The sequence below is a fragment of the Somniosus microcephalus genome, chromosome 19, assembly GCF_052327205.1.
Source record: "Somniosus microcephalus isolate GS21.2 chromosome 19, FLI_Smic_1.0, whole genome shotgun sequence".
NCBI classification, from domain to species: Eukaryota; Metazoa; Chordata; class Chondrichthyes; order Squaliformes; family Somniosidae; genus Somniosus; species Somniosus microcephalus.
In genome coordinates, this window is record NC_141005.1 from 57559396 (window position 1) to 57580648 (window position 21253).

Sequence of the window (21253 nt, forward strand, 5' to 3'; positions counted from 1 at the left end):
CGGGCCTCGCTGCTCTCCGGTTTTTATACCGGTCTCACCACACTGCTCCCGACTGGTCTCGGGCCTCGCTGGTCGCCGGGTTTTCTCCCGAGCTCCTCCTCGCTGCTCCCGCTGGTCCCGACTGGTCTCGGGCCTCGCCTCTCTCCGGTTTTTATATCGACTTCCTTCAGCCAAACATAAGAAATAGGAGCAGGAGCAGGCCATACAACCCCTCGAGCCTGCTCCACCATTCAATGAGATCATAGCTGATCATCGACCTCAACTCCACTTTCCTGCCCGATCTCCATATCCCTTGATTCCCCTAGAGTCCAAAAATCTATCTATCTCAGCCTTGAATATACTCAATGACTCAGCATTCACAGCCCTCTGGGGCAGAGAATTCCAAAGATTCACAACCCTCTGAGTGAAGAAATTCCTCCTCATCTCAGTCTTAAACGTCAGAGCACTCGTAGTGGGAAAGAATGGATCAAGTCCGATTTTACCTCAATACAGTGAAATACCCTGAATTTCTGATGCATTTCAGCTCCCAGTGTCAGAGGCAACAATAGGGTCACCAAAATAACAACAGAAAATGCTGGAAAAACTCAGCAGGCCAGGGCAGCATCCGTGGAGAGAGAAACAGAGTTAACGTTTCAGGTCGATGACCTTTCTGTTGCGTTTGCAAAGATAATCCAGAGGCCGTAAACAGAGCTCAGTTCATGTTGCTTTTAATGGCTGATCCAAACACACTACAGGCAAAAGCAATCGAATACCTATATCCAATGTCAGACACAATACAACGATAACAGCACTATCAAACTCCATGTGCTCAGGCCAAGGCAATCGAGTACCTATCACCAATGTCAGACATAACATTTCCTCCCCCCTCACAGAATTTCAAACATGAAATGTAGTGACAAAGTCCTGTAGGTGGCCAGGGCGAGAACGTGTACGAACAAGCCGAGGTGCGGAATGGTGAAGAGCAGGCCGAAGTGGGGACTGGTGAGGAGCAGGCTGAGGCACAACATCTGCTTGAGGGTTGGCTGGCTGAGCCACATGTGCATCCCGCCACTCTGGGGGTAAGGCTTGGGGATTAGGTCCGTATAATCCCGCATCAGGGGGTGCTGGCATGCCACCGAGAGCCGTCAGTGAGGCAGAAAGTGGCTGGTCCAAGTTGGCGGCCGATTTGGAGAGGGGAGGACCAGAATGAGGCCATCTTATTGTTGCGGTGAGGCCTGCAGACTCTGACCCAATCGGAGACTGAGATGTTGGGCGCCTTGGCCCTTTTCGACTGGTCGAAGCGGAGTTTCATCTTCTCCTGCTGTCTAGCGACTGTGGCTTGAGCCGGTGGAGCAGGGCTCTGAGCTAGCGAGGGGCGGAGCCTGCCAAGGGGCTGCATGAGCTCACGGCCTAGCATGAGGGATGCGGGTGAGACCCCTGTAGTGGAATGCTGGGAAGCTCTGTAGTGCAGCAGTGTGTGGAGGAGGGCCTTGTCAAATGCACACCCCTGGGATAGGTGTGCTCTGAGGCCATTTTTCAGTGTCTGGTTAAAACGCTCCACCCCCCCATTTGACTCGGGGTGGTAGTACGCTGTGACGGATGCCCTTGCTCTCAAGGTAAGAGGAGAGTGCTGAAGAGACCATTTGGGGGCCATTGTCTGTGGTGATGGCCTTTGGATGCCCCCAGCGGGAGAAGAGGGACTCAAGGATATCGATGATGACCCGAGAGGCGACGGAGCCCATGGCAGTGACCTCTGGCCATTTTGAGTGCAGGTCATAGGTCACCACTAGGAACCGTTGATGGTGGGGACACCATGGATCTCCCCGCAGACGTCCAGCTGCAGGTGCTCCCAGGGCTGAGAGGGCCAGGCAAGGAGTTGCAAGGGTGGAGGAGCTTGGTGGCCAGTCTTGCCACTTACAAGTCAGGCTGCACAGTCCTTGACCAGGGCCTCGATTTCCCTGTCGATACCTGGCCACCACACTAGGTCTCGGCATCGTTGTTTGAGCTTCACTATGCCCAAATGGCCCTCATGCGCCATGGATAAAACACGCGCACGAAGGGCACTTGGGACCACAGTGCAGAGCCCACGCGCAACACAGGAGTCATTCCAGCAGGAGAGCTCCTCTTTAACTCTGGAGTAAGCAGACAGTTCCTCAGGCACCTTGCGAGGCCAGCCATCTCTGATGAAGGTGCACAGCTGGGAGGGGGCCGGATCCTGTTCAGAGGCCTCTTTGACCTCCTGGAGAGAGACTGTGGTTTGGAGAGGCGTGTGCAGCATCTGGACGATATCCTGTTCCACATGTTCAGACCCGACGAGTGGGGCTGAGGCAGAGACAGTGCGGGAGAGCAGATCTGCAACAACATTGTCACGTCCTGGTGTGAACTGGAGACTGAAATTGTATTGGCGGAGGCGGTCAGACCAGCGGTGTAGATGCAGTGGTCTGTGGCCCATGCCGGATGTCGACAACAGGGCAGCGAGAGCCTGGTGATCGGTTCGCAGGGTGAAGGCACGGCCATACGTGTACAGGTGCCACCGCTCACATGCCCAGACGCACGCCAGCGCCTCACGCTCGCCTACTGAGTACTTCTGTTCAGTGGGGCTAAGGGCTCGGGAGGCAAAGGCGATTGGTTTCTCCACTCCATTCTGCATCTGCGATAACACCGCCCCCACAGCTGCAGCGGACGTGTCGCAGGTGACGAGGGTGAGGCTGGCGACGTCAAAGTGAGCCAACACTGGAGGAGACATGAGCTGCAATTTGAGGAGGCGAACAGCTTCCGTACAGGCTTGTGACCACACCCAGGGCTCATCCTTTCGCAGGAGCTGGTGCAGTGGGGCTGTGGTGGTTGAGTACTGGGGCAAAAACTTCAGGTAGTACCCAGTCATGCCAAAGAAGGAGGCAACCTGTGCTGCAGAGCTGGGTTTTGGGATGCTGTGAATGGCATCCACGTTTCAGCCGACAACCGAAGCCCCACAAATTCGATCTCAAACAGCAAAGACACACTTTTCGCCATTCAGTGCGAGCTTGTGTTTTGCTAGAGCCGTGAAAACTGTGTGAAGGCGTTCGTCGTGAATGGAGGTCGAGGGCCCATGCACGACGATGTCATCCAGGTAGATGGCCACCCCAGGAATGCCCGCGAGCACAGAGGACATCACCTTTTGGAAGCAGCTGGGTGCAGAGCTAAGTCCAAATGGCATCCTGGTGTACCGAAAGACACCAGCATGTGTCACAAAAGCAGTGAGGCCCCTGCTGCTGGGGTGGAGGGGAACCTGTAGATAGCCCTGTCGAAGGTCCAGTTTCGAGAACAGGATGGAACCATAGAACTGTGCTGTGAGTTCCTCTGACGTGGGCAGTGGATATTTGTCAGGGATTACGGCCTTATTCACTGCTCGAAGATCGACACAGACGCGTAGACCACCTGACTTTTTCGTTGCAACCACCAAGTTGGAGACCCATGGGGAGGCATCAACTGGTTCGATGATGCCAGCTTCCAGTAGCTGCTTTAGTTCAGCTGTGACCCTGTCACGGAGAGCAAGCGGGATGCGGCGCAGTGGCTGAATGACAGGGGTAACGGTGGAGTCAACCATGGGCTGGTGGGTGAAGGCAGTCAGGCAGCCCAGACCCTCGAAGAGTGCTGGCCATGTTTGGCGCCACGGTGAGGCGGCGTGCAGAATCACAGACCCACCAGTGTCCAAGAAAGAAAAACCCAGGTCAGTGAAAAGATCCAGTCCCATCAGGTTAGCTCCTTGGCGTGCCACATGAAAACAAAAATCTGGCAAAACTTTTGTTCCATAGCGTACAGTGAGGTTGACTGAGCCCACTCATCCAATTTTCGAATTACCATACCCGCAAAGGGCAGTGGAGGGCGCAGAGAGTGGCAGGGAGCTGAAAAAACGTTTGAATGTGTCCACATTCAGCAGTGAGATGCTGGCACCGGTATCCAACAACAGCGGGATGCACACATCATTCAGGTTAATTGTGCATGACTTGAAAGCCACTACTGGCCCAGAGCTCACATTGTGAATTATAGGCCAACTGCTTGAGGACTGAGAGTGTTCATCTGTAGCGACAGGGGCAGAGCGGCAGACATTGGCAAAGTGATTTTGTTTGCCACAATTGCGACAGGCTTGGCCGCGCGCGGGGCAATTCTGCGCTCTGGTAGCATGTGAACGAGATCCGCGTTTCCACACTGTTGCCGCGGTAGCGCGCGTTGCTGCTGTCGCGCGAGCATTACCGTGTCAGAGCTGTCGGGGCCGAGGGCGCAGTCACTGGGTGTGTGTGCTAGTTTCGTTGCACATTCAGCTGCAGACTCCACTTGAAAGGCAATGTTGACTGCCTGTGACGACGACAGATCGTCGGACTCGAGTAACAGTCTTTCACGCACTCTCACGTTGTTGGTGTGCTCTATTAGTTGATCACACACCATCTCGTCTTGTAGTGCACCGAACTTGCACGAGCTAGCTAACCCCCTCAAATTAGCCACGTATTGATGCACCGACTCGCCGGGGAGTTGGTGACAGTCTAAAAATGAATCGCCGCAGGAGGGCACTTTGTGGGGCAGAGAAGTGTGTGCTTAACAGAGCCACAGCCTCATCATATATGTTTGAATTGAGTCTGCTGTGCATAATGTCCCAAGAACACGCTGGCCCTCCGCTCCCAAGCAATGGGATAACAGTGCCTTTTTCCATGATGTACTCACATTTTCTAGTCCAAGAGCAATGAGGTAGGTTTCAAAGGACTGTAACCAGCGAACCCATGGGATCGGCGGCTCACTGGGTAGTGCAAGGAAGGGAGGTGGTGGTGGAAGAGAGATTTCAGCCATCCTCGTCGCCAAATGTTGCGTTTGCAAAGATAATCCAGAGGCCGTAAGCAGAGCTCAGTTCATGTTGCTTTTAATGGCTGATCCAAACACACTCTACAGGCAAAAGCAATCAAATACCTATATCCAATGTCAGACACAATACAACGATAACAGCACTATCAAACTCCATGTGCTCAGGCCAAGGCAATCGAGTACCTATCACCAATGTCAGACATAACACTTTCGTCAGCTGACGAAAGGTCGTCGACCTGAAACATTAACTCTGTTTCTCTCTCTCCACGGATGCTGCCCTGGCCTGCTGAGTTTTTCCAGTGTTTTCTGTTATTTCAGATTTCCAGCATCCGCAGTATTTTGCTATCGGAATAGGGTCGCCAACTCTGGCAGGACAAAATCCTGGCGGTTTCAACAAATGACCTCCCGCCCTCACCACTGATCACCTGACATGGCCATCCTTGTGGTCACCACCTTCCCACACCAATTGGAAAGCAGAGAGACTCTTCATTACTCGATTGGATGATTCTTGACTGTCCATCAAGCAGCCATTTTTCTCCATCTCAAATATTTTCATCACTAATAAATGAAAGTGTTAAAAGAAATTGAAAAAAAACACAATTTTTTTTTGCTGCCCCGATAATTTTTCTCTCAGGTTGCTCGCAGCAGTGTCCAGAAGATTAGTCGTTAATTCCAGGAGACTCCAGGGCAATCCTGGAGGGTTGGCAACCCTCGGCAACAGAATTCCTGGTGCCCGAATCAGGGATGAGTTTGTGACCTTTATATTGGGAATAGAACTTGCTTCAGGACAGAAAACGCCCAACACGCCTCACCTGGCTCAGCTCTTGGCAAAGTAAGCACTTTTTAAGGCGTGCCGATACTTTACTGAGCATTCACTGAGCTCAATACAGGAAACTTTCGATTTACCGGCACCTAAATAACTGGAAATCGCAGTTAACTGGCAAAATTCAGGAGTAGGTTCAGGTAACTTTTATTACTTGCCTTCCTCCATCTGTTGCTGTGTAAGCGTGTGGCTGCAGCTGTTGCTAAGCTACAGAGACGCTTGCAACTTGTGGCCATTGTTCTGAACCTGTTGCTAAGCAACAGGGTTTGTTGCTTTATACGGAGCTCTCAGCTCCGTATCTTTTACTATAGCTTTCGGTTATCTGGAATTTTTGATGAACCGGCACCACGTCGGTCCCGTCTGTGCCGGATAAAAAAAAGTTTCCTGTATGTAGGTGATTAGTGAGGTTTCAGGAGAATGAGGATGGATTCCTCCTTTCATAACTGGCAAGGCTAGGAAAATGCAGCCAGTGGCTCAGTGGGCAGCACCCTCACCTCTGACTCAGGAGGTTGTGGGTTCAAGTCCCACTCCAGAGACTTGAGCACAAAAATCTAGGCTGGCATTCCAGTGCAGTGCTGAGGGAATGCTGCACTGTCAGAGGTGCCATCTTTCAGATGAGACGTTAAACCGAGGTCCCATCTGTTCTCTCAGGTGGGCGTAAAAGATCCTATGACACTATTTCAAAGAAGAGCAGGGGGGTTCTCCTGGTGTCTTGGCCAACATTTATCCCTCAATCAACACCTTAAAACAGATTATCTGGTCATTATCACATTACTGTTTGTGGGAGCTTGCTGTGCGCTAATTGGCTGCCACGTTTCCTACATTACAACAGCGACTACACTTCAAAAAGTACTTAATTAGCTGTAAAGCGCTTATGGACGTCCGGTGACCGTGAAACGTGCTATACAAATGCAACTCTTTCTTTTCAATGTGCTATGGGAGTCAGTCTGTCTCATTTTTCTTTGAAAGTCCACCTGGGCAGAGACTTTATTGAAGTTATCAAGATTCTGAGAGGTACAGATATACTGAACCCTAATAAATAGTTTAACATGATTAAGGGGGTACGGAATCAAGCTCGGAAAATGGGAGGTGTAACTGCTTCACACAGTGGGAGGTGAATACGTGGAGAAGACAGTCTGAGGTTAGTGTAGGTGGATGATATCGGCACATTCAGGAAGGAGTTAGTTAAGTTTTTAGTGAAAGGAGAGGTGTAAGAAGTACAGGATGGAATTTTTTGAAACTTTGGGACCGGCTAAATGGACTACAGTGGTCTTTATCGCTCCTGTACAAGTCTATGTTTCTGAGTCACTCAGTACTTTAAAAATAGCATAATTTCCCCCATTGGTTATTCCATCTTTGTAAATTCAACAAACCCTTTGTATTCGCTGGAACAAAAATGCTGAATTTATTTACTGAGGTACTGACTATGGCGGAGGCGGGAAGCAGGAGAGCTGTGTGACTCTGTAGTTGCAACATCATGTGTGAACCTACAGCGGTTAGACAGACACATGGCCACGACAGGACAGTATTTCACCCCTTGGGGAATTTGCCGTTGCAATTTTCAACTTAAGCTCATGTTTCCTCCTACATAGCGACTGCAACAAGAACAAACTAAGAAAGGGCTGAGATAGAGAAAGTTGTGTAAATCATTCGAAACACATTCACGAGAAACAAACTGATCCAGATCTGCCGCACTCAATGTAAAATGGCCTTGTTCCACCTTATCTCACAATCTCCGTCTCTACATTCCAGCTTGCACCCTCTGCTCTTCGGATTCTAACCTAATGCACCTCCTCTCCACCACCCTCCCATCTTCTTCCATTCCACAAAGAGTAGAGTCTACAGACACCGCACTCCTCCATCTGAAATTATCTCCTTAAACCCCTTCACCTCGCTATCTCCCTTATGCAACATCAAAAGCCTTCTGAAAACTTCTCTCTTAAAGCATACCTTCAACCCCCACTATCTTGTGTTCGATGTCTACTGCTCCCTGTGTAAAGTGCATTAGGGCATTTTGATGAAGGAAAGGTTTTACATAATTGGGAGCGGTTACAAAATAATAATTATTGAAATATCAGATATGATTGCCCATTTCTGAGACTTACCACGAACTTTAATTGCAGGGTTAGCACAAGGTCTACGTGACAAAAAGGTGACAAAGGGAATAATCCCAAGAAGTAGAAAATATACATTATTTTTAAATAAACTGTGCTATTTCTCAGTAAATATTGTTTGTTATACTTCAATAAACTTGCAGTGCTCCCATGCTTTAGTTCATCCTTTAGTGTGAACATCAACTGTATGGAGCAACCTAGCGTGACACATGCCACCAACAGAAGGAAATGGAGTAAAGTGTCCCTCCAGTACACCCCCAGTTTATACTATAACCGCCCTCATGGTGTGTGGCTTGATTTGACCCCCTTAATAAGATTACTGCCTTGAAATTACGCCCATTCTGTGGTTTCTGCCCTTTTTTTTTAAAGAACTGTTAAAACAGCAGAAATGTCTGAAGATACCCAGGAGCTGAACTTCCTCCGGTCTAGAAGTTAAGTAAAATATGACACTGTGAATTTGTTTTGAATTTTATCTAAAATCATCAACAGTAAGAATATCACTCCCCTCCCCCCATGCGCCCTCATTCCCTCTGCCCATGTCTGACCAGGGAAAGCCACCCAGTTGAAAGTTGACTAATTACGGTCAAGAATTTTTAAAAATTATTTTGTGTCATATTTCTTCTTCCAGTGTCACAAACTAGCCCATTGGATGTTCCTTTAATTAAAACCGGCATGTTTTGGTTAATTCTTTCCTCTTCCTGTCTCTGGATCTCCCAAAGAAAATGTCACTCACCAGCGACTGGAGGCAGACAATCCTCTCTCAAGACTAAGTCTAAGCCAACTCTGTAACAGCTGCTAAGTAGCAGTGAAGAGATTTTCCTCTCCCTGCACCTGATGCTATTGGATTGCCTGGGTGCAGCAAACACAGGGCAATCAAGCAGTTCACTCCCATAAGGAAACCCACCAGATTTGCTACCTATTTAAATTAATAGACAGAAAATTGGCCAGGTTGCATTAGGGACGTGTGCTCCACCCCACCCGATTTTCCTGTATTTGTTGTACCACAAATGATCCAATAGCACCAGACACAGGAAGAGGAAATCTGCCCCCTATGGTATTGATGTTTGCTGACAATACCAAAGTAAGGGGCACGGCACAATAAGGAAGAAAGCAGAAGCTTGCAGGAAGACCTAAACAGGTTAGCAGACTGACAGATGCAGTTAAATGCAGTGAACTGTGAAGTAGTATATTTTGGAATAAAGAAAAGTGAAAGGAAATTAATCCTAAACGGTAAAGATTCATAACAGAGATCTGGGGATGCAAATACATAGATCTTGGAAGGTAGGAGTCCAGATAGAAAACAGGAGTAGGCCATTTGGCCCCTCAAGCCTGCTCCGCCATTCAATAAGATCATGGCTGATCTTCTACCTCAACTCCACTTTCCTGCACTATCCCCATATCCCTTGATTCCCTTAATATCCAAAAATCTATCGATCTCGGTCTTGAATATACTCAATGGCTGAGCCTCCACAGCCCTCTGGGTAGAGAATGCCAAAGATTCACCACCCTCTGAGTGAAGAAATTTCTCCTCATCTCAGTCCTACATGGCCGACCCCTTATTCTGAGACTGTGACCCCTGGTTCTAGACTTCCCAGCCAGGGGAAACATCCTCCCCTGCATCTACCCTGTCAAGCCCTGTAAGAATTTTGTATGTTTCAATGAGATCACCTCTCATTCTTCTAAACTCCAGAGAATATAGGCCTAGTCTACTCAATATCTCCTCATAGGACAATCCCCCCATCCCAGGAATCAGTCTGGTGAACCTTCGTTGCACTCCCTCTGATGATTGCAACAAGGAGACAATGGAATGAAAATTGGGTGGATTTTACAATGGACAGAAGATTGCCACCCAGGCAGTAAAGACGAAGATCTACCCCATAGACTCGGGGTTATCACTAGAAGTATGAAAGGGGAAGTTAGAAAAACTTTTTTCATACAGATGGTTATTAGAATGTAGTATGCTTTACCACAACTGGCTATTGAGTCAGAGACTGAGGATAATTTTCACCTTCATTTGCAATTAACTGCATCTGCCACCTATCTGCCACTCTGTTCGCCTGTTTAGATCCTTCTGCAATCTTATGATTTCCTCCTCAGTTTGCCATGCTCCTTAATTTGGTTTCAACAGCAAACTTCAATATCATTCTCCCTGTGCCCATGTCCAAATCATTTAAATAAACAGAAAGTAGAAGTGGCCCCATGCAATTTCAAAAACATCCGTTTACCCCGAGGCTTCACTTTCTGTTCCCTGGCCACTGGTCTATCCATGTGGTTACATTCTCTTTAATACCATGTGCCTTAGTTTTTGTAACAAATCTCTTATATGCACTTTGTCAAACAACTTCTCAAAATTCAAATCTGCACCATTTACCTCATTCCAGCCTTGGTTCAGTTGGTAACACTCTTGCATCGGAGTCAGAAGGTTGTGGGTTCAAAGCCCACTCTAGTGACTTGAGCACATAATCTAGGTTGACACTTCAGTGCAGTATTGAGGGAGTGCTGCATTGTCGGAGGTGCTGCATTTCGGATGAGACTTTAAACCGAGGCCCTGTCTGGCCTCACAGATGGACCTAAAGGATCCCATGACAATATCTGAAGAAGATGGGGAGTTCTCCCCGGTGTCCTGGCCAATATTATCCCTCAACCAACATCACTAAAAACAAATTGTCTGGTCATTATAACATTGCAGTTTGTGAAACCTTGACCACCATATTTCCTACAACAGTGACTATAAAGTAATCCATTGGCTGTAAAGCACTTTGGGGCACCCGGAGGTTGTGAAAGGCGCTATATAAATGCAAGTCTTTCTTACTTATCACACAGTAAAATAAGAGATTGATTCATTGCTACTGTTCATGCCCAGTGCTTATAATCTTTCCTTAAACAAGCTAGTTTGCAGAAGGCCATTTTAAAACACCTTTGGAAACCAACATTTCAGCTTTAAAATGGAATTTATTTTGGCTGAGTAAACACACCTGCCCTGGTCCCCATCAAACACTGTCACAAGGGCCCTTGCTGTTTTAAAACTTGGGTGCCATTTCTGTTCGGCACCATTCAAGCTGCACTCTAAAAATGCACTGAGTTTATTGGGAATGAGACGGAGAAGGGGGGAGGGGCAGATCCCATGATTGAAACGTCAGTACATTGATCTCCCTGACAAGTGGCAGAAACTTGGTGCCGCAAGGTCGGCGGCGGAGGCGGGTACCTGGCAATATAACACCTGTGGGACACGTCACACCCACAGCAGCAAATATCGGCATCCAAACTCAAAACAAAAACCGCGGATAATTAGTGGGAAAATTTTTTAACGTTTTTAAAAAAACATAATGAACATTTTGCACTGTATGTTAGAGTTTTCCTGAAACAAATCTATGTGGTAATCCCCTGTGTTAATCCTGAACTACTTTTTTATTGAACTGTTGCTGTTGAGCAACAGATAAAACTGCCACCTGGATCAAAGTCCAAACCACCTTGGAACAAACAAACGCTCTTTTCCACCTTCTTGTTTCTGCTTTACAAACTCCAATTTGTGCTGTTGTGATGGTGGCCTCTGATTTAGTAACGGGTCTGTTTCCCTACCCCCCCTTCTCTTGCCATTCAATAACCGCACTCGATTAGGCATCAACCGGACCCTGGTTGGTTTTAGATGGGAGCCGGGTTGATTATTAAAGCGTTATATTAATGTAAAGTCCAAGCAAACACTTTGACCCGCCCAATTAACAAACAGCTTTCGCTAGCTGACTGTTCCCTGCTGTAAGTTAATAAAATGAATCCAATTCGCACAACAACCTGTTATCCGCCTCACACAGTCAATACGTTTACATCTAATATATCATATCCATCGATATCCTCACTACAAAACGAATTATAAACCCGATTATTAACAGTTCATAACCCCAATGGTCAAATTTGGTTTAATTCGTTAGAGAACTTTCCGATTGTGATGTTTTGCATTAAGATCAAAGAAAAACATTGGCTTAATAAAGGAGATTTAAAAAACATCCACCAGCAATGCGAGAACTATATAAAAAGGGCTAGTTTAAATGATGCTTATTTAAAACTAACTGTCTTTCCTTAAAGTTTGCTAAATCGAAATATTTCGTTGGTATCCACAGTATGCCATGCACAGTCCCTGCGCAGTGACTCCAATGATTAGCAGGTTTTATCACACATTGGGTAATACAGTTCATTTTCGTTATTAGCCCGTTTTGTTGTGCAATGTTTCAATTTGTAACATTTGACTATTTACCCAGAAGCAGTAACAGACAGTTCTTTTTACCCAGTGACCTTTCTATCGAATTAATTTCAAGAAAGTTGTTACAAATGAAGAATATCGAGACGAATTCAATCTGCAGGATTATAAAGGACATTATTATTCCCTCTTACTTAATTCTGCCCCACACACACAGTCACTGCACGGTGCAACTTTGTTGTAATTGACATGCTGTATGAACGAAATAGACAAGCCCCGTAACGATCGAATTTGCACACAAAGAAATTAATTAATAACTGGGAAAGAAATAACTTTAATCTGGGCAGACTTTCCCTATCGGTCACACGCTTCCGGCCGTGTGTATAATCAGTAGTTAATGATCAAATGTAACCAAAAAGGGACGGCTATACCATTTTAGTTTATATTTTGCAAAAGAACAGAGAAATAACAATCAATTGGATAATTAGTAACTAGCTGTGGCACGCCTGATGCAGCCAGGCAGCTTTCCGTCACACGTTGCACAGAATGGGCTGCACAGGATCAGGGGCAACCTTGGATGGAACAGCATTATTCGTCGGGGTTTTTTTTGGTTTTGGTTTGCCTGTTAAAGAGGAGAAAACAAATGGAAAAGGGGGTCCTTACTGTAGAAGTTGTTCCACTATTGCCTTTTGCTGGGCGGCTTCTTCGGGGCTGAGGTTGTCCAGTTCCTTCAGGATCGCCGGCGTGTCGTAGTCCTCATCGCCGTCCTCGGAGCTCTCGTCGCCGGACAGTCTGTCGGGGTGGTGGCCGTTCTCCAAGGGCGGCAGCGGCTCGGGTTTGGAGCCGTGGTTGGGCAGGACGCTGATGGTCGACCCCTGAGCTTCGTCCGCCTTGGCAGGTTGATAAGGGTCGAGTTCATGGAGAGCTTCAATCAGGGTCTGCTTGTTGATCCCAGAACCCACCAGTGCATTCACCAGCTCCTGCTGCAAAGGTGTTAATTTGGTCACCATCTCCCCACCGCCACCCCACCAAACAAAGTTGTAACTAATCCACTTTTTCCCCCAGATTTTCTTTCAATTCCAGTGTATTTCACCCTGGTCATTACAAGGTCTCGCTGATGTTACTGAAGTTTCCCCACGTCATCCAACAAAGCTAAAATGGAAACACACTTCCAAAAACAAGTAATTCACCAAAACCCCTATTTTCTACACAAGAAAGTGGCCTGCTTTGGTCATCATAAACGTAGCCTCGCTCATCTGTTTACATTCGAACTGGGCACATTTTCCTGGGTTCACATTTATCCATCCGCTCCTCCAGCCACTGAACTTTGGACCCCATCTTAACTGTTGTACAAAGTGCAGGGGAATACGTTGAACACTAAAACTGCACCTAACAGTTCAATAAAAAGAAGCCTTTCTTTTTTTCTTTCTACATCTGAAATGCATGAAATAATGAAAGCTTTTATTCAAAGCTAATTTTTTTTCATAGTTTCCCCCCCCCCCATCTCTTTAAATTTTTATTTTCAACTCATGTTCAATATTGATTCAGCTATCAGACGCAGTCAGCTGCTCTCACAACTACCTAGAGTTTGATCTCTGAGCTCAGTGACTGGGTACAATCGTCACAGAGCCGTGTTTTTCTGGCCTGCACTCCATCGAAGCAGGGTTACTAATTTTACTTTCATTCTAGTTATGCGTCAACATTAGAATCAATGTTCATTCACAGAGAGGAACAACCTAGACAGAAAGACTTGCATTTATATAGCGCCTTTCATGATCTCAAGACGTGCTGAAGCGCTTTACAGCCAATGAAGTACTTTTGATGTACAGTCACTGTTGTAATGAGTTGGGGGCACATCATGGGGAATGGTGGGAAGGGAATAAGAGAGGAAAAACGAAAAAAATTGTGGGGAGGGGGATATGCTCCCTTATTAATGACACTGATTGTACCTGTACTAAGAAACAGAGAGAGTGCGTGAGAGAGAGAGTGGGCTTGTCCTCTTGTAAGAACAACATATCAGGGACTGTTCTGATAGGCAATAGCTCCTCATTGGTGAAACAGCCTGCTCAACATGACTTCTTTCTGCATTTGTGATTCTGGCCACTAGAAAAATGTTTGCAGTATATGACATAACTTCAACTTTTATGATGAAGTTTCCTGTTTTGAAGAACATTTTTTTTAAATTACATACAAAGCTAGTGAGACATCGATTCCATACATCATCAGTCACGTCACTGCACATCCGGGTGCAAATTTCCTGCTAGAATCACATAACACCATTTTAATAGGTCAACCAAGCCTCTTTAAGAGACTAAACATCTCCAGCTCTCCAACCCTCCAAGAAATCGGCATTCCTCCAACCCTGGCCTCTTCTGCAACCCCCACTTCCTTCGCCCCACCATTAGTGACCGTGCCTTCAGTTGTCTAGGCCCCAAGCTATGGTATTCCTTCCATACACCTCTCTGCCTTTCCACGTTCCTTAAAACCTATCTCTTTGACCAAGCTTTTGGTCACCTATCTTAACGTCTCCTTCTTTGGCTCAGTGTCAATTTTCATCTGATAAAGCTCCTGTGAAGAGCCTTGGGACGTTTTACTATGTTAAGGACGCTATATAAATGCAGTTGTTGTTGTTGCTTTTAGCTCATCATGTTGCTCTGAAGCAGTAAGAGTGAGAAACAGGGTCTCAATTATGTCAATGAACTTATACATAATGCAGTATTTAAACCCAAAATGAATTGCGATGTGGGTGTCTCTGGCAAGGCCAGCATTTATTGCCCATCCCCAATTGCCCTTGAGAAGGTGGTGGTGAGCCGCCTTCTTGAACCGCAGAGGGTAATTAAGAGTCAACCACATTGCTGTGGGTCTGGAGTCACATATAGGCCAGACCGGGTAAGGGCGGCAGATTTCCTTCCCTAAAGGACATTAGTGAACCAGATGGGTTTTTATGACAATCCGGTAGTTTCATGGTGACCATTACTGGCCAAGGCACATAATTAGCCAAGGCATAGAATACAAGAGCAGGGAGGTTATGCTCAAACTGTATAAAACACTAGTTAGGCCACAGCTAGAGTACTGGGTGCAGTTCTGGTCACCACATTACAGGAAAGATATGATTGCACTAGAAGCGGTGCAGAGGAGATTTACGAGGATGTTGCCTGGCCTGGGGAATTTTAACTATGAGGAAAGATTGGATAGGCTGGGGTTGTTTTCTTTGGAGCAGAGGAGGCTGAGGGGAGACTTAATTGAGGTGTATAAAGTTATGAGGGGTCTAGATAGACTGGATAGGACGGACCTATTTCCCTTAGCAGAGGGGTCAATAACCAGGGGGCATAGATTTAAAGTAATTGGTAGGAGGTTTAGAGGGGATTTGAAGAGAAAAGTTTTCACCCAGAAGGTAGTGGGGGGTCTGGAACTCGTTGCCTGAAAGGGTGGTAGAGGCAGAAACGCTCATCACATTTAAAAAGTACTTGGATATGCACCTGAAGTGCTTTAAGCTACAGACCAAGTGCTGGAAAGTGGGATTAGGGATGGATGGCTCGTTGTCAGCTGGCATAGACAAGATGGGCTGAATGGCCTCCTTCTGTGCTGTAAATTTCTATGGTTCTAATATTGGTTTTTTAAAATTCCAGATTTATTTAATGAACTGAATTTAAATTCCACAGCTGCTGTAGTGGGATTTGAACTCACGTTTCATGGATCAGTAGTGCAGGCCTCTGGATTACATAAGAGCATAAGAAATAGGAGCAGGAATAGGCCATTCGGCCCTCTGAGCCTGCTCCGCCATTCAATGAGATCATGGCTGATCTTCTGCCTCAACTCCATTCACCGGCCCTATCGCCATATCCCTTGATGCCCTTACTAGTCAGAAATCTATCGACTTCTGTTTTGAATATACCCAATGACTGAGCCTCCACAGCCCTCTAGGGTAGAGAATTCCAAAGATTCACCACCCTCTGTGTGAAGAAATTTCTTTTCATCAAGTCCTGAATAGCCTACCCTTTATCCTGAGGCTGTGGCCCCTAGTTCTAGACTCCCCAGCCAAGGGAAACATTCTCCCAGCATCCACCCTATCAAGCCCTGTAATAATTTTGTATGCTTCAATGAGATCCCCTCTCATTCTTCTGAATTCAAGAGAATACAGGCCTAGTTTACTCAATCTCTCCTCATACGACAATCCTGCCATCCCAGGAATCAATCTTGTGAACCTTCGCTGCACTCCCTCTATGGCAAGTGTATCCTTCCTTAGGTAAGGAGACCTAAATTGTACACAGCACTCCAGGTGTGGTCTCACCAAGGCCCTATATAATTGGAGTAAGACTTCTTTACTCAAATCCTCTTGTAATGAAGGCCAGCATACCATTTGCCTTCCTAATAGCTTGCTGCATCTGCACATTCACTTTCAGTGACTCATGTACAAGGACACCCAGGTCCCTTTGAGCATCTGCATTCCCCAATCTTTCACCATTGAGGAAATACTCTGCCTTTCTGTTTTTTCTACCAAAGTGGATAACTTCACATTTATCCACATTATATTCCATCTGCCATGTTCTCGCCCACTCACTGAGCCTGTCGAGATCCCCTAGAAGCCTCTTCACATCCTCTTCGCAACTGACACTGCCATCAAGCTTTGTATCATCAGCAAATTTGGAAATGTTACATTTAGTCCCCTCATCCAAATCATTGATATAGATTGTGAATAGCTGGGGCCCAAGCACCGATCCTTGCGGTACCCCACTAGTCACAGCCTGCCATCCTGAAAAAGATCCGTTCATCCCTACTCTTTGTTTTCTGTCTGTTAACCAATTCTCAATCCATGCTAGTATATTACCCCCAATTCCATGTGCCCTAATTTTGTTCACCAACCTCTTGTGTGGGACCTTATCGAATGCCTTCTGAAAATCCATATACACCACATCTACCGGTTCCCCTTTGTCTACTCCACTAGTTACATCCTCAAAGAACTCCAATAGGTTTGTCAAACAGAATTTCCCTTTCATAAATCCATGTTGACTCTGCCCAATCTTACTATTAGTTTCTAAGTGCCCAGTTATTGCATCCTTTATAATAGATTTCAGTATTTTCCCAACTACTGATGCGAGGCTAACAGGTCTGTAGTTCCCCGTTTCCTCTCTCCCTTCTTTTTTAAATAGCGGGGTTACAATTACTATCCTCCAACCTGCAGGAACCGTTCCAGAATCTATAGAATTTTGGAAGATGACAACCAATGCGTCCACTATCCCAATGGCCACCTCTTTCAAAACCCTAGGATATAGGTCATCCGGTCCTTGGGATTTATCGACTTTCAGCCCCATTAATTTTGCTAGTACTGTTTTTTTACCAATAATAATTTCTTTAAGTTCCTCATTCTCACCACACCCTTGGTTTTCTCGTATTTCTGGGAGGTTTTTTGTGTCTTCCTCCGTGAAGACAGAAACAAAGGCCTAGATTTTCAGTGTGCCGTGAGGCGGGCTTTTAGGCGTGCGGGGGGCTAAAATCCCGAATTCGGGGGTCCCGACACCATCCCACCCAAAACCCGCCTCCACGTAAGTTTCAAAGGAGTCGGGTACCTGCCCCGCACTGGGACCCGCCGACCCGAGGCGGGAAGGGATTAGTGGCAATTAACTGCCTGTTAACAGGTAATTAACAGGCAGTTTTTAGCGTAATCCCTATTTTGAGGGGTGTCGTGTGGGATTCCCGACGGCTCCAAACCACGCCAAGTTAGAGGAGTCGGGCCGTCGGGTTGAAGAACTTGGAGGGGTCGAGATATCGGTGTTCAGGTGAGTGATGGGTGCATGAGTGCAAAGGTAAGTGTGTTTGGTGTGTCTAAAGTGTGTAAAGAAGTTTAAATTACCTGTACTTACCTTAACAGCCTTTCTTCCTCTAGGCGTCGGGAGTCCATCACTCAGCCGGCACTGAAAGCAGAATGGCCACGATCTGTCAAAAGTGACAGCCTTCAGCTTTCAGTGCCGGTGAGAGTTCTAACTGAGTCTGCGTAGAAGGACTCAGGTTAGAAGTCAGACTGTCAGTGTTTGACAGCTTCAAACAGCTGTGAAACACTGATATTTCATCTGTCAACACCTCTTGACAGATGAAATTTCAGTCTGTAACGTCACCTGTTGCCGGGTGGCCCTTAATTGGCCTGCTGAGCCCGCTGGGCGGGCTCAACAAGGTCAATCAAGGGAAACTCGCGTGGATTGGCCGGACGTCGGTGGAGGCGGGACTAAAACCCGAAAGTTGTAGTCCCGTCTCCTTCCTGACTGCTGAATTTCTCTGTCATTTCCTCATTCCCCATTATAAATTCTCCCGTCTCTGACTGTAAAGGACCTACATTTACCTTCGCCAGTCTTTTCCTTTTCACATACCTATAGAAGCTTTTACAATCCGTTTTTATATTTTTCCCTTTCTTTATCAATTTCTTGGTCCCCCTTTGCTGATTTCTAAAAAGATCCCAATCCTCAGGCTGACCGCTTTTTCTGGCAACTTTATAAGCTTCCTCCTTTGACTGAATACTAGCTTTAATTTCTTTTGTTAGCCATGGTTGGATCACTTTTCCTTTTGGGTTTTTATGCCCTAGAGGAATATATGTTTGTTGCAAATTATGCATTATTTCCTTGAATGTTAGCCATTGTATGTCCACCTTCATACCTTTTAGTGTAGTCTCCCAATCTACCATGGCCAATTTGTCCCTCATACCCTCGTAGTTTTCTCTGTTTAGATTGAAGACCTTAGTTTCAGATTGGACTACATCACTCTCAAACTTAATGTAACATTCAATCATATTATGGTCACTTGTCCCTAAAGGCCCCTTTACCGCAAGATTATTGATTAGCCCTTTCTCATTACACAGTCGTCTTCTTCTTACCAGATCCAGAATAGCTTGTTCCCTGGTTGGTTCCTCCACATACTGATCCAGGAAACCATCTCGCATGCATTCCAAGAATTCGTCCTCCACACCATTACTAGTCTAGTAACTTAACCACTGTGCTACCGTACCCCCTAAAGTGCATATGTTTAAGTTCTGCCTACTGATCTGATATAGATCTGATATAGATTCAGTTTTTGGGGGTTTCATTTAAATATAGTCCAGTTTTTGTGATACCAGAAGATATTGGGGTAGTTCTCAACATTGTGCCATAGTGTAAAGCGGTTGATAGCGAGTGGGCAGCCTGTTTTACGTCTCTCACAATCGAAGTAAATGGAAATAATAATGGTGCGAGATGTAAAACGAGCTGCCGTCTCGCTATCACCCATTTTACACTATTCCACAAAGTCAATGGCCCTGAAATTAGGATCGGGAGCTTGCCGCGCGTGCAAGCCCCCGATGTGCATTCACCCGGCGCGCCGACATCTGAAGCCCGGGCCTGCTTGCATTTCCTGTCACTGGCCCGATTCAGATGTCGGTGCGATGTGCTTACCTGATCCAGCGGCGTAGTTAGTGCGATGTGCCGGCTGGGATCAGGTGAGCACTGTGCAGCCAATCAGGGGAGGGGAAACTTCATTCATGAGTTTGAGAGTAAGAACTGTCAAACTCATGAAAAGTATGGGCTGCCAAAACACTACTTAAACTTTAAATAAAATTTTAAAAAACATCCCACTGATTATATTAACTATATAAATAAGTTTAAAAAAATATTTTAAACAATTAATCAAATTTTTGAAAAAAATAATTTTTTTAAAAATAGGGTCTAAAACTAAACTTACCTTACTGTAAATTCTTTAAAAATAATAAACCTGTGGAAAAATTTTTTCTAAATTGTACTAAAAGACCACTTACCTGTAAAACTAAGTACTTACGTCTGGTTTTTCCACGCGTAAAAACCGGAGGCCTTTACACTCGGGCAACTCTGGAAAAAAAAAGGAATTTCAGCGCGCACGCGCTGCATCACAAGTCGCACGCGTTCTGCCTCTTAACCCCTTGGGTCAGAGGACAGGAAATGCCAGTTTTCAGCGCATGCGCTGTGCATGCTGAAAACCGGCAATTCCTCCGGGCACACGCGTGAGTACCCCATCCGTACTCACGCGTTGTGACAGGAATTACTGGGCCCCGATCTATCCCCATTGTTTATCTTTAGGCAATCATTGTCAGTGCCACACAGAGTGACTGCAATTTAGAAGAGAATGAGTGTAGGTAGAAAGTGCAATTAAATAGATTGCAAAGTATCCAGTCCCTCTGTTTGTACAGTGACATGATATGTGAGTGACATGATGATGTATTGCAGACCAATTTATGCTGTGTATTACAAACAAACAAAAATGTGTTGCCAAGGACATTTGCATGAAGTTAGTGCCCCTTTAAAGAGGTGTTTTGTATACGATCAATTCCTGTGACTGGTTAACGAACAAAAGAGTCAAACTTCATAATGATTTAAAAAAAGGCAGTGGGTCTCTTGACGAAACTCACATCAGCACAGAATCAGCTGGTGGCAGCTATGGCCAGATGTCCCTCCACTCGCAGTATTTATAGATGTCTGATATCCCCATTAAAAACCAATAACAAACAATCAAAGACAGTTACTGTCGCACACTCGAGGAAACAGAATAGTGTCATCAAAGAAAGTAGTTTTTTCATGCAGCTCCACTTGTCCATAGCAATATGCAAGACCTGAAGGGAATGTTGAAAACTGGTCCCAGTTAGAAAAATACCCTACTCTAGACAATCTCTCATGCCCCACAATCGGTTTCTTCGTCTTTTATCTACCCAGTTCACCCTTACACTAGTGATCTTTATTGAGGAGTCTTGGGTTCTTTTGTTTTGATGTGTTCTCTGTTGTATTTCACCAGGAAATGCCAGGCTGCTCTGCAAATAAAGGTGGGACCTCTTCATGTAACTAATTTCAGAAACAGCTTACACACACCATCTTATCATGAGATATGTGATGTACCTCGGAGATGTTGTGCTTCACGTTTGTTCATATGCAAATTCATTCAAGGCATGGGATATGTGAACAGCCATTGGCAGGGAACACTTCTCATCACCTGTCACAGATTCTGAAAGCTCAAGATGTAATTAAAAAAAGTTCCCAGTTGAGATTTGTAAAATATATTGCATTATTACACAAAAATGAACCAAACATCAGTTTTGGAAGAATTAAAGCTCTGTCTCTTCAAATTGTGCCATATCTGCCAAATGAGAATGTAGTATTGAGGGTAAGAATTCACCTTCTTAGAAAGTGGTACTGATGGTGAGGTCCCTCTCTTTAGAAGTGGTACTGATGGTGAGGTCTCTCTCTTTAGAAGTGGTACTGATGGTGAGGTCCCAATCTTTAGAAAGTGGTACTGATGGTGAGGTCCCAATCTTTCGAAGTGGTACTG

General features: G+C 45.8%; 1 protein-coding gene across 3 annotated transcripts in view; it reads right to left on the reverse strand.

The window, feature by feature from the left end:
- The window catches only part of hnf1a (HNF1 homeobox a), a 268622-nt gene extending 255099 nt beyond the window's left edge, over positions 1-13523 (reverse strand). Inside the window, exon 1 of one of the 3 annotated variants that reach the window (XM_085961826.1) lies at positions 12605-13445. In XM_085961826.1, the coding sequence (XP_085817952.1) occupies positions 12605-12951 (347 nt within the window). In that variant the 5' untranslated portion in view covers positions 12952-13445. Of the gene's footprint in view, positions 1-12604 lie in introns of all 3 variants that reach the window. The other 2 variants (XM_085961827.1, XM_085961828.1) reach the window with 2 other exon arrangements.
- Between the last annotated feature and the right edge of the window lie 7730 nt (positions 13524-21253).